The 17,931-nt window shown below is 33.7% G+C and overlaps 1 protein-coding gene across 8 annotated transcripts in view; it reads left to right on the top strand.

Annotated features, from left to right (window-relative positions):
- The window catches only part of LOC143249558 (putative proline--tRNA ligase, mitochondrial), a 45,702-nt gene that overhangs the window by 2,008 nt on the left and 25,763 nt on the right, over positions 1-17,931 (top strand). For 7 of the 8 annotated variants that reach the window (XM_076499618.1, XM_076499616.1, XM_076499617.1 and 4 more), the window contains 3 exons: positions 10,414-10,487; positions 13,531-13,611; positions 14,151-14,223. In XM_076499618.1, the coding sequence (XP_076355733.1) occupies positions 10,414-10,487; positions 13,531-13,611; positions 14,151-14,223 (228 nt within the window). Of the gene's footprint in view, positions 1-6,751; positions 6,824-10,413; positions 10,488-13,530; positions 13,612-14,150; positions 14,224-17,931 lie in introns of those variants that run through there. The other variant, XM_076499623.1, reaches the window with a different exon arrangement.

Genomic DNA, 17,931 nt, shown 5'->3' on the forward strand with positions numbered 1-17,931 from the left:
AAAAAATAAAGCTATCATAATTTGTATTTGTGCTCCATGGTGTTGTCATTCTCAGTACTGTCTGTTCAATTAACAATCTTAGACACCTCAATCAGATCCTCTTAACTTTTCTTCTTTCAAGGGAAAAACATGTTTAGAGATCATAACTTATCTTCTTTGGTTACCTTTCCATTCCAGGTATTATTCTAGTAGCTCCCCTCTGAAACCTTTTGAACAATTTAATGTCCTTTCTGAGGTAAGGAACCCAAGAAAACACAATACTCCAAATGTGATCTCATCAATGCTCCATATAATGACATTATAAGATCTATAGAATGTATTCAGTATTTCCATAGATACAACCTAAAATTGTGTTCACCTTGCTATGAGCAACAGCACATTGGTTGGATAGCTGAATAAACTGATCAAATAGAACACCGATATTTTCTTCTTTCATAATACTGTTAAAGTTATTCCCATCAAAACTGTACTCATAATTTAACTTCTGATGTTGTACATTCATTACCTTGTACATATTATAATGTCCCCTACTGGTACAGCGGTAAGTCTATGGATTTACAACGCTAAAATCTGCGGTTCGATTGCCCTTGGCAGACTCAGCAGATAGCCCGATGTGGCTTTGCTATAAGAACACGCATACATTATAATTACAAACCATCTGCCATTTTTGAGGAGCAGTAACATACTCTTTACAGCCAGGAACACCCAAACCTATAATGTCGCTGGTTAAGTTAAATAATCTGTTGACAAGACAAATGTATGAAGATGTAGCAGTGATAAAAAAAATATACATATATATAATTGATTGTTAAATGTTAGGCTTATCAGTGTTGACAATAGGATAATATAAGTCCTTGAATAGTGTTGCTGACTGTGAAGAGGACTGAAAGTTAGCTGATGTTACTCTTCTTTTCAAGGGAGGTGTTAAAAATTGTCCCTGTAATTATAGACTTATTAATACTACATCTGTTGTGGGAAAAGGTTTGGAAAGTCTGCTGAAAGATGCTTTGCAAAATCATTTAATAAAGTTTAAAATTTTAGTGGACAGTCCCCATGGTTTCGTTAAAGGAAAATCTTGCCTTATAAATCATTTAAAATTCTTTAAAAAGGTTTATACTTATGTGGATGAGTGTAAGGGTGTAGATTTGGCATATCTAGGTTTTTAGAAAGCATTTGAGAAAGAAATTTGTCTTTCTTGTGGAGGACAAGTTAGCTAATTGAATAGAAGGAAACAGATGGTTGTTATAAATGGAGCTCTGTCAAACTGGATTAATGTTGTAAGTTGTGCACCTCAGGGCTCAGACTTGGGAACCTTACTCTTTTTGATTTACATCAATGACAGATGAAGGAATGGTCAATAGATTACTTATTTGCTGTTGATATTAAGATCTTGGGTGTTGCTGTCTGCGAAGAGAATGCTGCTGATTTACAAAATGATTTAGATCATTTAGTAAATTGGGCAAATAAATGGGAGATACGTTTTACTCATGATAAATAAATGTATTGCATGTGGGTTATCATAAGTTGAAGTATTAGTATAATTTGGATTGGAATGACAATAACAATGTCATGAAAGAAAAAGATCTTGGCATAATTTTTTATCAGTCTCTTAAGTCATCCTAGTAGTGTGCTGTTGCTTGTGGTAGGGCAAATAAGATTTTAGGTTGTATCTTGGGCTCCTTACCTTAAAAATGGCATTGAACTATTTGAAAGGGCTCGGAGTAGAGTTACTAGAATAATACATATAAGGAGAGATGAGGATCTTTGAAACTGTTTTATCTTGGAAAAAAAAGAGATACATGTCACCTGATTGAGACGTTTTGGATTGCTAATGAAAATGATAGTGTTGATGCATTATTTTTTTTTAGAGTAATTGGATCAGTGTACACAAATATAAATTTTGACAGATAAGGAGTCATGTTCAACTAAGACAGTTTTATTTTTATAACAAGGTAGCTGGCCTTTGGATAAGGTAAAGGAAATAATAAATTAAAATGGGTTGATTTTTCAGAATTTTGTAATAATTTGGATAACATTTTTTATTCTAGTATTAGTGTGTGTAAATTATTTTTCAAAAAGATTTATCAACTTAATCTTCCCAAAATAAGAACATTAATTAATGTAATAAAAAATTGATTTTCAAAATTATCATGCAAAACACTTGCATGTAAATATTGTAAAATATTAATTAAAAGTCAATGATTGATCAAGTTTTGAAAAAGAGAAACTGCACATTTGGTAATTAATTTTGGACATAGAGTATTCAATAACTTACACATTTATAAAATTTTTCATCAATGTTTGAAAAATAATATTTTTCCTTGTAAAAACGTAAAGCTTACTGTCAGTTATAAATACAAAGTTCCAATTGGTCCATTACTATATAATTATAAAAGTTTCTTAACTGATTTAAATGTAGATTAAGTTAATAACTTACCTTGTGGGTATGAAAATAGTTTATTTATTGATACTTTTCATAAAAATAATGTTACTGATAACTTGAAAATTTTATAAGGTAAAATATTATGTGAAATACTCAAAAAAGGATCTAAATGCAGAATAGTCACAAAATGCAATAATAATAATATTTTGAACTTTATTGAAAACTATGATGGATATGTTTTAAAACTTAATTATATTACATCTTATCCACCTAGATAGTTTCTGGAATGCAAGCTGTATGTATTTAAAAAAAACAAAATTTATGTCATAAAATGTAAGAAATATGATACAGATTTAATGTTTCATCAGTTAAAAAATAAGATTCAAGAATTGCAAGAAAAATATATTATAGTTCCCGTTGATAAGGCCAACTGTAATATTGGTATCATGTGTAAAAAATTTTATACATTAATAATGATAAAATAAATCAATAGTATACAAACATTTAAATTTATTAAGCAATCTAAAGATACAGTAATTAATAATTTCATTAAAGCTTATAATAAACTTTATTCTAAACAAAATCCTTGTGTAGTTTTACCTTTTCTCTTTGCTATTCTGAAACTCCATACATCTCCAACGAAATTTAGATTTATTTCTAATTCAGTAAGAACAATTGTTAAATAACTGTCTATTTTATTAAAAAAATTACTTAATATTTTACTTTATAAAATTCAAAATATAAGTGTTAATAATAAAAACATACTTTTTGGATTATGAAAAATAATCAACTTATTTTAAAATATCTAAAAAATTGTGAATAAATAAATATTCAAACATTTGATTTCACCACATTGTACGCGACAATTCCATTAAAAGATTTAATCTTTGTTTTAAATTCATAAATAAAACAATTCTGTTATCCTTTTATAGAACTGGAAGGATTTGTTTGTTTGTTTGGGAATTTCGCACAAAGCTACTCGAGGGCTATCTGTGCTAGCCGTCCCTAATTTAGCAGTGTAAGACTAGAGGGAAGGCAGCTAGTCATCACCACCCACCGCCAACTCTTGGGCTACTCTTTACCAACGAATAGTGGGATTGACCGTCACATTATACACCCCCACGGCTGGGAGGGCGAGCATGTTTAGCGTGACGCGGGCGCGAACCTGCGACCCTCGGATTACGAGTCGCACGCCTTACGTGCTAGGCCATGCCGGGCCTTGAACTGGAAGGAAGAAATTCATCTCCACAAACATAAAAGATATATTAAGTTTCTGTATTTACAATAATTGTATATTTTTCATTAACTAGGTTTTTAAACAAGTAATACGAGTTCCAATGGGAGCTAACTATTCTACTTCTATAGCAAATTTATATGTCTACTATTATGTGAATAGATTTATTGAAAACTACATAAATCCAGATATTTTTACCTTAACTTACAGATATATAGATGATTTAATTAGTATAAGTAATCTTGAAATAATGATATTAACACTATTTATCCAGCAGAATTAGAAATTGAAAATATTTCAGTATCTATTGCTGAAACATATTGTATAGATTTAGAATTTAAAATAATTGATAAGGATATCATTGCAAATATTTTGATGAAAAAATCTTTTGCCTTTCCAATTTATGGTATATCCTCTTTTAATAGTAATGTACCATACCCTTCTGTTATAAGCATTATAATTTTGCAATTATTCAGATACACTGCTGGCCAAAATCTTAAGGCCAATGAACATAAAGAAAAATATGCATTTTGCATTGTTAGACTCAACCTCTTATTTAAGTAGAGCTTCGAAAGATGAAAATAAGTAAAGGGAAAATAAAAATAAAAAACTTTTATGCATTTAATAGGGAAAATGTGAACACTTTGAAATTAGCCTAAATACTAATTGGTCAAAAGTTTAAGACCATACAAAAAAGAAGTCCTAAACAGGGTAGGAAATGCCCAACAAGAGGTCTCATTATTGAGTTGCACGACCATCATTGCGAATAACTGCAAACATACACTTTGGCATGGTCGATATAAGGGTTTACAGAAGGCTGGCTGGAATGTTATTTCAAGTGGTGAAGATGGCTTCATGAAAATCATGCACTGTTTGGAATTGACATCCATTTCTATATACTTCCCTTGCCATCCACCTACAAAAATTTTCAATGGGGTTCAGTTCAGGCGAACATGCTGGATGGTGCAAAAGAATCACGTTATTCGACATGAAAAAGTCCTTTGTCCTGCGGGCATTGAGGATTACAGCGTTGTCCTGCTGAAAGATCCAACCATTTCCACACAAGCGAGAGCCTTCAGTCAATAAGGATGCTCTCTCCAACATGCCAATTTTGCCAGCTGCTGTTTGATGCCCCTGTATAACCTGAAGCTCCATTGTTCCATGGAAGGAGAAAGCACCCCAGATCACGATGGAACCTCCTCCACTGCATCGTGGAGAAAATGTCTCCGGTGGGATATCTTAATTGTGCCAGTAATATTGGAAGCCATTTGGACCATCCAGGTTAAATTTTTTTCTCATCAGAGAACAAAACCTTCATCCACTTTTCTACATCCCATGTTTGGTGCTTCTCAGCAAAGTTTAACCGAGCTGTTTTGTGGTGTGGAAGGATGCATGGCCTTTAAAGACGTTTATGGTTTTTAAAGCCTTTTTCTCATGGATGTTGTCTTATTGTTCTTGAGGTGCATTCTGCGTCTGTAAGGGCCTTAATCTGGTTCAACAATTGGCTGGTGTCTTGCCGAAGAACCGGTTGGATCCTCCTGCTCAACGCCAGATAAATTTTCTTGGGCCGACCACTTGAAATTGTTGTTCCGTATCTCTCAGGGTCTTTTAAGAAATATGCAACAGCAATTTTACTACACCCAATTTCACCAGCGATGGCACGTTGAAAGAGACCTTGCTTTTGCAGCTCCACAGTTTTGCCACATTCAAACTCTGTCATCTTCTTAGCCTTTGCCATGTTTTTACCCAATGTGAAACAGGAGATGTCAGTGGGATATGTTGACAACACTAATGCTTAAACACAAGTGACTAAATTTCGTTGTGTTTACTGATTAATGCTTTGTTTCAGTATGGTCTTAAACTTTTGACCAGCTGGTATTTATGCTACTTTCATAGTGTTCACATTTTCCTTATTAAATGCTAAAAAAAATTTTTTTCCCCTTTTCTTATTTTCATCTTTTGAAGTTCTTCTGAAATAAGTGGTTGAGTCTATCAATGCAAAATGCATATTTTTTCTTTTATGTTCATTGGCCTTAAGATTTTGGTCAGCAGTGTATTGTAACATTTGTAATAAATTGCAATATTTTATCACCAGTGTTGAAATACTGATACAAAAATTAACAGTTAATGGATTTAATAATGAAACTTTAAATAAAATTTATTAAACTGTTTTCTAACATGTAAGAATTTATTAAATAAATATAATGAAATAAAAATTCCTAATAACTATTTTTAGTTATGAATAAGGTCATTTAATAACTTGGTACTACTTTATGTGGATGTACATCTTGCCACATGAAGGCTTGTTTAGAGCATGATAGTTACAGTAGACTTGATAAGTGGATGGTGATTGGAGCTATATTAGTTAATTTGAATAACTGGATGGAACCTTTCATACTAGTATAATTCATTTACTGGGCTACCAGTTATTGCCTTTCTACCATAATGGGGGCTGGAATGCTAACTTCAAGAAGTAAGTTTATTTAACTTACTTACTCCCAAATGTTAGTACCTTATTTTTCTTATTCGTATTTTTCAATTTTTTACTACTTTACTTTGGAGAGCAGTCACCTTCACACAACTGTGCAGGCAGTGAAGGGTGATATAAATGTGGGATGTGGCTTGAGCACCTACATCTTGCTCTCCTAATTTCTGTTTCAATATCTATTATTTATATTGCTATTCCTTTATTTTATTTCTTTATGTGAGACTGACAAATGTAGGTTGAGACTGATAGATGGTGTATTCCCACTGCAATGTGGTTTTTACTTCAGCAGTCACCTCCAAAACCTAGAATACATCTTATATCCTACATTGTAACTTATATCCTGGGATCCTTTCAATTAGTGCAGCATTTCTTGTTTTTTATTTTTAAATTTATTTTTGTTTTGGCTTGTTTTTGGTTATAACAAACTAATGTGTGTATATGTATATATATTTTTTGTCACTGTTTCATGTATGGGCTATATGAGAAAAGCAGATGGTGATTTTTGTTTATTTCTTCTGACTCATGATTGTTACAATTGGGGTCTTTCTGCTTGTAAAAATAGGTAATTGTAGACATCTATTATACTCTTTCCAATGTATTGTTCCACCAGTCTTCTAAATGCCTATTATCCTTTTCTTATTTTCTTTTAGTGGAGCACAAGAGTCCTTGCCACTTTTTGTTTCCAGTTGCTGGAGTGGTGGACTGTGAAAGTTTCATTGTGAGTAGGGTTTGTACAATAAATCAGACTTCCTAACTTCGATGTAGCCATTCAGTGAGAAGAGAGCTCTTATATGAATACTTATTGATTATGCAATAATATAATTTAAATCAAAGGTGCTTCCCCAGATGTTTTTGCACAGGCTAACCACTTTTGTAGATCACAAAATAAATTTCTTATGCAAGGCATTTCGAGTGGATGTTTTCTGTCCAGATGGACCACACTTGACATACTGTGTTGTATCCCAAGGCACTTTCCATGAATGTTTTTTTGCTTGGGTGGACTGCAAATGTTTTGGTTCTTTAGATCTAATCACGTATACTTATGATATCAGGCACCTTACTTTGACTAACTATCACAATGTCTTATGCTACATATATGGATGAATTTGTATTACCTGTTGACAATGGGTTATTTCTGAATTATCTATCAATTTTACATCACACTATTTAAGGTGATTCCCCTGTTGTTGTTGTTTTCTTTTGACAGGGAGAATCGCAGTTATTTCTCACAATATCTTTGTCAAGGCCCACTAGATGTTTTGCTTTGCTCGACAGCACTTGACAAGACTATGCCCCAAGATTCTACACCTGGCACATATTTATTTGGGCCTATTTTTGTCTATGCTGTGCTATTTCATGTCATAGTTATACAGCACTTCTCAAAAAATAGTGCTGTACATTTCTTTCTTGAGGCTGTGGTGCCTTGCCTCTTACATTTTGCCCTACATATATTACTGAATTCATTATTTGGTGAAGAGTGTTTTTGTTCCAGAAGTAGTGTTTTACCCCAAAGGTGTGCCCTCTTTTCTTATTGTGGCAGGTTACTCTCTACTTGTTTGAGTACTGTTGCATCTTCACCAGTCCCTCTACCTTTGCAGTGTGGGATTCTAGCTCTGTGTGAGCAGAATTAATACCATTTTGGAAATAAACATTTTTTTATGCTGAAAATGTATTTTCAAAAAGTACTTACCTGCTTTTCCCCACTTCCCATCCTTCCTACTCACTGATATGCCAGTATTTCAAGTTTGAACCTGCCGGTTCTCAAAAGTAAGGAATTTACAAGAATAGTAGAGGAAGCTAACTGGACCAGTTAGATGGCACAGTATGAGTGATAAAGTTAGTCATGTGATCAGCATTATTTTGAAATGGTGCAGAAAGGGTAGAAGTAACTACATAAAGAAGATACATTTTTAGTGGAAGATGTTAGCATTCACTTAACTACACAAGCATGCTCAATTTTTTTGTTGTTTCCAATTTGCTTATTTCTCATGTAACTTAAAACACAGTAAAGTTATCAAACACAGGTTACTTTTCTTATTTCCTTTTCAAATTTGTGTTCTTAGCAAGTCTTAACTATCTGATATTTGTAGGGAAAATTACTTTACCTGAAAATGCCACATTGTGATGTTGTATAACACAGTCCATATCAACTTTTAAAGTGTTTTTACACATCTTTATTCAGAGGTTTTAATGATTTTAAATTAAGCCTTATTTCTTCGCATGAGGTTATAATATTTTTTTTTTCCAAATGAAAACAAATGTTTTAGCTGCTTTAATGCTAGAAGTGGTGACATATTTACAAAATAGATAATCTAAATACTATCTTCATGTTGTTCATTGTTGTTAATAATGGTCAAATATGACTTTAACTTTATTTACTAATTTTCTAAATAGGATTATTTGTTATCTCACAGTTATTGTAATTAAAGGTTCTGTTGTTAATGGCCCTTTTGCAAAAGTAGCCTATAGTTAGGTATTTGATTTTGAAAGTGTTTGGTAATAACTACTGAATTGGAGTGTCTGTAACTAGATTCTAATATAAGGTACCACTAACCCTTAAAATGGAACAAATTTCATGCAAAGAAAACACTGTTAAACACTACTTATAACCTGCGTGTTAAACACGAAACAAAAGAATAATATTTCAGTCATATATGTCATATGTATAATTAAAGTGGCAGGGATAAAGAAATACATAACATAACTTTACTTAGGAATGACAAAAACTTGTGAAAATTGACACCCATGCTCTGTGGATATCCTTGTAGCTGGCATTAAAACTTTGCACATTTTCTGCAATGTTAATGAGCTATGGGCAATTCATTTTAATGAATGTCTTTGTTAGTGGTAATTAGATTCATAATAAGGCAAGTGGTATAGATTTTTAAATTTAAAATTTCATAGTATAGAAATATGTAGAATCAACAAATATGCCAAATTTCATAATGATATTTGCTTTAATGATGAAGTTATTACACTAATAAATTGGTAACCCCAGTGTAAACTGTGTTTTGAGAAAGTAACCATTAAAGTTTTTCTGAACTTAAATGTCAGTAAACTGTTGGTAAATGTGTGCATTAATTATCACATTCAACATATCTCAATCTAATTATAGGCACCAAAAGCTATCCTAACTTCATTTTTTGATTTAATATCTCCCTGCAATATAAAAACATCTCATTCTTTTTTGATAACAGCTTCTTCAAAGCCATTCTTGATATTTCTGTGAGACACATGTTCCTGCTTTCATTTCCTAGAGGAAACTCATTCTGCTCCTTTCTCCATTTCTAAGTGATTTTTTCACCAGGCATTTTCTTGTGTGTGGTCCTTTTCATTTTCTTTGCTTGAAGGACTTTTACTTTGGATACAGCAAATTCATTTAAGGGTTCACACAGCAGCAGCCCAACAAATGATTTTATTGCTGGCAAAAGGAGACTTGAGGCATCTTCTTAAGATCTTATGATTCAATGACTTGTTAGGATTTGGGGTAATGAAGTCCAAGCATTTTTGAATCAGAGTTGGCTCAGAGAGTCTGTCAGATATTGGGTTGATGTTGGTTATTACAGTTATGACATGCTTACATTGGAAGTCCTCAAGTTCCCATTTTGTTTTGCCTAATGATAATTTCACCAACTGTCCTCTCCCTTTGAACAAAAGTGATGCTCTGGGCTAGGGCTGGTAGCAGTTTCACAAAATTGTGTCACAGAAATCATATTTTTTTTGCTCATTATAACTAAACATAAACCTGTAAGGGTTAGCTACACTCTAAAATATTCCACTTTAGTATAGAGGTGATCATGTGTCTTAAAGGGTGGTGCAACCAAGGGTAAATGGATAAACTGGCTTGATTTTTGGACCATTTTCATGGAAATTGGATGAAGACAAGCCATACTTTTATTTTTAATCACTCACTTCAGGTTAATTACTAACCATTTTAGAGACAAAAATGAGTAATGTGGAAGAGAGATCAAACTTTCAATTTAGGCTTAATTTGATGTTATTTTTGAAATATTGGGGATGCTATTTAAGGGTCGGTGCTGTATTTCTTTAACTAGATGAAAGTACAAAGTAAACCTTATCTTTTCATTTATTAGGTATTGTTGTTTTAGGTTTAACTGATGACAAACAACAAGTAATAACTAATCTACATTCTCTTCGAATTTAATGACACCTGTATTTGTATTTAATTGAATAAAGGTAAATTTATTAACTGATAACCCTTATGATATAACATGAATGCAAAGTATTTCTGGAAATAACGTTTTACTGATTTAATAGGAAAATTGCATTCTCCTTCTCTTTCTTCAGAACGATGGATAAATATTGGGACAGAACTGTTTAAACTGAAGGACAGACAAGATCGGGATATGTGTTTAGGACCAGTAAGTTGTTTGACTTTATATATTTATATGTACACACACACACACACACACACATTGTTAAATGTACAGTTTGTCTGTTATCTTTCCTATAAGTTATAACCAATGGAAAACAAAGGGACCATTTGGTCTTTTAAAGCTCTTCTTGCTCATTCACTCTTTTAACTATATTGCTGTTGGTTTTCCCATAGTCAGGGATCAGAGGACATTGAACTATTTTATGAATGTATTTTAATAAGTTTGGTGTAAAATTATAGATTATAATTTACACTTTATTATACATTAGTTAACTGCTTAATTTTAAAGGAAATATCAGAACAAAATTCCTAAGTATCAGTTTTGTGTGGTACCTTGAATGTAGAATTGTTCAAACTAGATGTTAGTGATGTTCGAATACAAAGTTATAGTTTTCTTACAAATTAGAAATTCAAGTTCCTAATATTGACATGCTGGAGTATAAAATATAGATGTCATATCTCTACTGTTTACAAAGTTATCACTATATTTAGTTAATCACACACAGTGGCCCCCATCCACCTCTTCCATTTGTGAAAATGCTTGTGTACAACCACTTCACTACATTATGTGTTTATAACCAAGCAAGAGCTTAGAAATTCTCCCATGTGGTTTTTCTCATCCTTTTCATGGTATGCATTCAAGATTTAGTCTTTTGTTTTCAATCTCAGAAAGAAGAGGCAAGGAGAAATTTTGTTAGAAAAACACTATATTTTTAGACCCAAATTTTGTTTAGTTAGTAAGACTGTTAAATTACTGTGAAAGTATGTGATAGTGGTATTGTTATTTTAAAATTTGTATATAAAATCTAAAAAAGTTTTGTTTCACTTCCTCCATGTGAAAAATTTGCTAAGGCTCAACATTCAAGGTATGGCAAATGAGTAAAAACTTCTTTTCAATCATAAGTAGCAGGTCACTATTTTTATATTTATGTACTGTTCTATGTTTTAAGAAAAATAACTGAAATTCAAGAATTTATTTATGAATAGTAATAATGTTTATACATATGTAATGTATTATAACCAAAATATGACTGTATTTTACAAAATATTGGTTCAGTAGAACAAAGCCAACACAGATCACTTTGTAGACAACACTATCATACTGTTGAATGTGGTAACATGAGATGCATGCGTTCCATGATTGCAACTTCTGTGATATTAATCAGACATGGCTGAAAGTCAATAAAATAAATATAAATTGGTTTATAATGTTACAAGATTTAACTTATTTAAAATAAACATTTCTAGTTTCATGTTAAAACTTGTTGTCATTCCAGAACAAAAAAAAAGGGTAACTTAAATATCATTTCCTAATTTTAATGATGGTTTTGAGATCAATCAGTTCAATCAAACCAATACAGAGATAAGATAAAATAACAGATAAGGTATAAAGTTTTCAAAAAAATATTTGATATTTATTTGAATTTAATTGGAGGTTATAGAGATTTCACAAGTGAAATCTCACAGCTTTCTGCTGCATAAAGATATTTTAATTCTTAAAATCAAAATTACTTTACATGTAAGATAGTAAACATTAGAAAAGAAATAATGCAAAAGCAAATCTTTTATTAAAAATTCTCAAAACCTATTTTAAAAATCTGATATTTTGTGAATGAAAACTTTATGTTTTATGTTAATCTGTTAAATTTCATTAAGATATGCATACTTTTCACAATGGGCTTGGTATAATATACACAAGTTAAGTATTTCTTCTATAACTTTAAATGCAGGATATGTATCTGCACAAAATTTGGTAGGCTTTTAATAAAGATTGAAAGTATTTCTTCTTCTTTCCTCTTTTTTACAGAAAATCAGGTTTTTTTTTAAATGAAGTGCTTTTACTAAAGATCTGTTTGCGAAAGTACTAGGTCTGTTTTGTTGCAAGTCCAAGTGTGAAGTGATTTTAATGTTATGATGAAAAAATTATTCGTCATCTCAAAAATCTTAAATATTATTTGTGTAATCTCTAAAACATTCTGAATACATTTCAAATGTTTATTTTTTGTTTGTTATTTTCTCAGACAAACACAACAAACATTATTTCTGAAATAATTTAGTTGGAGCCTAAATTTTGACAAGGATCTAATGCACCATCTGCCATTACATTATCATGTCCATTTCTAAGTTAGAATATACTGATAATGTGTTTGTCACAATCAATGCTGGCTTAAGTACAAAAATTGAAGGGTGCAAAAGTAAAGAACTGCATCTAGTTTCAATCTTTTATTATTTATTTTTCTCTACTTTAGAAAATTTTTAACATTTTTAAATTCAGAATACTGAGTAGAAAAATATATTTAAAAGCAAGATTAGTTTTTAAAAAATGGAATTTGATAAGCTTTTAACATGATAAAACCTCTTTATTTGTCCATATTAATTGGCTGTTTCAGCATCTGTAAAAAATATTATCAGACCATTTAATCTCTCTCATCCTAGTTTGTACACAAAGATGTTTTTACCAACTTTAGTCTTAAAAAACAGTATTTTGACACTTGCCACACCACAGACAAAGTTAGTAAAATTCTTAGTCTTTAGATATATTTGGAAAAATTTCTTTGTTTTGGTTTTCACAAAATGAAATAACATCTTATTTGAAGCTGAAGTATCTAGAATTTAGTGTAATATTTATTTACGTTTTACACTCAATCTTCACAACAAGCATCCATTTTCATTTTTCTTAATTTTTCTAAATTTTAGAATTTCTATTCCTTTAAAAATTTTGTGATGAGCTTTTGAGCCCTTTGAACTTGCCTTGAGCTGTCTGTGATTCAAATATGTGAAAAATCCAGCATGCATCAGTTTGTTATAGGATTTAAAAAAAAAATACAAGGATGGGCAAGAAATTCATGCATGAACATACATAATATTCTGTACCTGCCTCTTAAAAGACTCCATTTGTAAATGATTGGTTAGCAATTTGGCTTAGTTGATCTAACTTGTATAGGTTTTGCCACAATGTTTAATGAAATAACTAGTTTCTACCAAAAAGGCTAATATTTTCATTTTAAAAATTTTTCTATTTTTTTCAGACTCATGAAGAAGCTGTGACATCTCTTATATCATCACTGCCAAATTTGTCCTACAAACAGTTACCATTGAAACTTTATCAGGTTTGTTTATAACCGTAACTTAATATATTAGGAACTGCATGAAATGTGTTAGTTTGAATGGGGGGAAAATAGTAGTATGAATTAATGTGTGTTCTTATTCTGAAACATATCTTTACTAAAACGGAATGTTTAACTATTGCTGAAGCTTTTACTAATGGTGTGGGCATGCTCTTAAAGAATATTATAAATTCATATTATATCAAAATTATTCTGTGAATGAAGATAGAATGTTTTTAAATAAATAATATAACAAAATTAAAGAAACTGTGAGTTTTTAAAGACCTTTTTCAGATGTTTAGAGCATATTAAAAGTTTCCATCACATAGTTTTTGTTGTTTTTTTATTTATATCTAATAGTTTTTATTTCAAGTTTTAGGGATAATGTTTTACATTTATTTCAAATATGTTGTGCAAGTAAGTTTTGTGTAAAATACTTCAGAAGTCATGATGAAATGCTTTGTATATTCAAATATTTTAAGTTTACTAGTTGTCATTTTTTCCTCACACTAATATTCGAGATTATTTACTTCAAAGTTTAGATCACTGCAAAGTTTCGAGATGAAATGAGACCACGATTTGGTTTGTTGAGAGCAAGAGAATTCTACATGAAAGGTGTGTCTCTTTCTCACTTTTTCTTTCTAGAATGTTGTAACTTGTGTTATTAGTTATAGTTTTAAGTTTAATAATGTTCAACACAAATAAAATTTAAAATTTTTATTAGTGAATAATTACATATTTTTACAGATAAAATTAATGTAACTTTTAAACAACACTTAAGGAGTTTGATGATGATAATTTGGAAGTGTGAATATAATGTATCAAATTTATTTCACATTACTTATTGAAAGCAGTATTTAAGTCCAAAAAGGATATGGCACAGAATGTTTTAACCTAATAGAATCTGATACTTTACAGTACTTTATTAAGGTGCTTTGTGAGTGTCATTACATTTTGTAGTACCTCCTCTTTTATGTTTTTGATATTTCTGTAATCTATTTTGGAAAAAGAAACAACTGAATTATGTGTGTTCTTGTGCCTTTTTACTTGTCTATTTGATGAAAAATATTTTTTTAATGATTTAACCCCTCGGTGTGGATTCCTGAACGTGGTGAGGGGACCTCCCAGGGAAGGTCCTGTTCTAAGTGGTTACCTTCTATGGGATCTAAACATCAACCCACGTGTTTGCCGTGCATGGTGACCCGTGAAGGGGAGGAGATGATCCTGGTGGTTGAGGGGCCCAACCCTAACACACCACTTTGGCCTCCAATTCCTGTAGACGGGCGGCCTTTGGGTGGCCCCCCTTGGGTCAATCGGCTGGTCCACTTGGGCTAGAGTCAACCAAGTACTAGTGTTGGAAGTTCTCAACGGGTATTGTGAATATTGTGCCTGATTCTGGTGTTTGGGTATAGTGCTCACGAAACCTTGGTGTTGCTGCATTCTCCTTGCATGACTTTGTAGTGCATCCCCTTTTAGGGCTCCATGGTGGGTGGGGTCAGTGGGTACCGAAATTTTTTCCTTTTCCTATGGATCCTCCAAAAAATTTAAATAAAATTGTAAAAAACAGTCAATGGGTAGCGACCACGCCTTGAATACTCAGAACAGCAATCTTCAACATCAGTAACACACGCACCTCATTTTCTTATATTACATTCTCTTTGGAAAAAACCTTTAGGGCAAATGTCCCCTTTTTTTATTCAAAAGGGACTAGAGGGACTTGCTGGCTCTCCAAAGTCAGTAAAGAAACTTCGATCTGGTGACATATTGGTTGAAACATCCACATTCTAACACAGTGAACTCCTCTTGAATTCAAAGGCAATTGGGGATATACCTATTGAGGTTACACCCCATGCTACCTTGAATTCTTCACGAGGAGTTATTGTTGAAAGGATTTGAAGAACGCTCCCAGTCAGAGATTCTCGCTGGTCTCTCCACTCAAGGAGTTTCTGCAGTGAGGCGCATCTCCACTCGCAAAGATGGAGTTACACTGCCAACAAATACCCTCGTTTTAACATTTACTTCACCACGTGCACCTGCCACCATCAAGGCAGGTTATCTCATTTGCAGGGTTTGGCCATACATACCAAACCCTCTTCGATGTTTCCAATGTCAGAGATTCGGCCACTCAAAGACATCTTGTCGTGGTTCCCTGACATGTGCTCGTTGTGGAGGCAAGGACCACTATGCCTATGACTGTGACATGAACCCACATTGCGTAAACTGCAATGGTTCTCACCCCTCTTACTTTCATTCTTGCCCAAAATGGTTGGAGGAAAAAGAGGTGCAGCATTTGAAAACGACACATAACATTAGTTATCCTGAGGCTCGGAAATTGCTGTCCACAACTCCATCTCGGACATATGCTGCTGCACTTCATTCCACAACTACAGTGAGAGTGCAGACAGATCTCTCTGTGCCTCCAAGAGAATCGTTTTCAAAACAAATGAAAAGCCTTTTGACCTCCGTGGTTAAAAAGGTTGATGAATCGACTTCCACACCCATCTCTGTTCCTCCCATACCTTCCAACAAACCTCAAGATCCACGTCCTTCAGTTTCAAATACAGGCATTTCTTCTGATACATCTTTTTCTCCCACCACAAGAGAAAAAACAATTATTCGTTCGCGTCCTCAGTCACTGGATTCCCCTTCCAATAACAAAAACCTGCCCACCCGACCCAGAGCAGGATCCATGGAGGTTGATAGACCTCCTCCGACTAAAGACAGTAAAGAAAAAAGAAGTGGTCGTAAACCGAAGGGTTCTCCAGCCACTTCACCTACCCGTTCTTAAAAATGGCCACCTTGATACAATGGAACTGTCGAGGTTTACGTTCTAATCTGGATGATATCAAAACGCTGATTGCTTCCAACCATCCTGTTTGTCTTTCTTTACAAGAAACATTTCTCAAAACTGCTGATACTGTCTCCATTCGGCAGTTTTCTCTGTACAGAAATGACAGGTTGTGTGATGGTCGAGTACATGAAGGGGTGGCACTGTTGGTTGATCAACACATGCCCACCCTGTCTTTGTCACTCAACACACCCTTGGAGGCTGTAGCCATCCGTGTTTCCTTGGGTCATACCATCACTGTTTGTTCTCTGTACCTGTCCCCTGGAAAGACATATGATCAATCAGATCTTGATGCTCTCATTGAACAGTTGCCATCTCCATTTCTAATCCTAGGGGATTTTAATGGACATCATCCCCTCTGGGGAAGTGCTATTATTGATGGGAGGGGCCGATCTGTAGAGCGGATGCTCTCTGATCACAATCTTTCTCTTTTCAATACTGGTTCTTCCACTTACTTTCATGCACCTAGTCAGTCCTTTACCGCTATTGATCTCTCAATTTGCTCCCCTTCATTATTCTCCCATTTTTCATGGAGGGTTGACAGTAATCCACTAGGCAGTGATCATTTTCCGATCCTTTTGAGAGAGACTGGCTGTGGTCGATGCCACCCTACCCGCGTGCCCCGGTGGAAGCTGGATCAGGCAGACTGGTCTACTTTCACTGCTCTTGCAGAACTTGATCCTGCCATCGTAAATCAGCCATCAATAGATGACTGTGTAGCAGCGGTAGCTGACTGTATTACACATGCAGCTGCTTAGTGTATTCCTAAAACCTCGACACGTTTTCCACGATATCTTCATCCGTGGTGGAATCCTACTTGCCACTTAGCACAGAAGGCTCAAAAGTGGGCCTGGGATACTTTTCGTAGGTATCCCACACTTTCAAACCGGGTTGCTTTCCAACGGGCCCGTGCACATGCTAGGTGGGTAAGATGTCAAAGCCAGAAGGAATCTTGGATTAAGTTCACAACCAGCATATCTTTTACCACCAGTTCCAAGATCATATGGGACAGGATTCGAAAGGTTAACGGACACAACAATTCTGTCCCCCTCTCGATCTTATTCTCTGACGGTCAGGAGGTGACTGATGTTCGGAACATCGCTAACACTCTAGGTGAAAGCTTTTGCCGAGTATCTAGCACTTCTGCTTGTTCCTCCACCTTCCTGGCCATCAAGACTCGGGCAGAGCGATCACCTCTTTCCTTTCGAACTGACTGTTTCTTTGACTATAATTGTCCCTTTACCTTGGTGGAACTAAAAATGGCCCTTCATCGGTCTGCCAGTACGTCTGTTGGACCTGATGATATTCATTATGACATGCTGCACCATCTACCTCCTGCTTCTCTTGACGTCCTTCTGATTGTTTTCAACCGGATCTGGCAGGAGAATGTTTTTCCTGATGCCTGGCACCAGGCTATTATTTTACCTTTCTCTAAGCCAGGGAAAGATCCCAAGATTCCTTTAAACTACCGTCCA

The sequence above is a fragment of the Tachypleus tridentatus genome, chromosome 4, assembly GCF_004210375.1.
Source record: "Tachypleus tridentatus isolate NWPU-2018 chromosome 4, ASM421037v1, whole genome shotgun sequence".
NCBI lineage: Eukaryota > Metazoa > Arthropoda > Merostomata > Xiphosura > Limulidae > Tachypleus > Tachypleus tridentatus.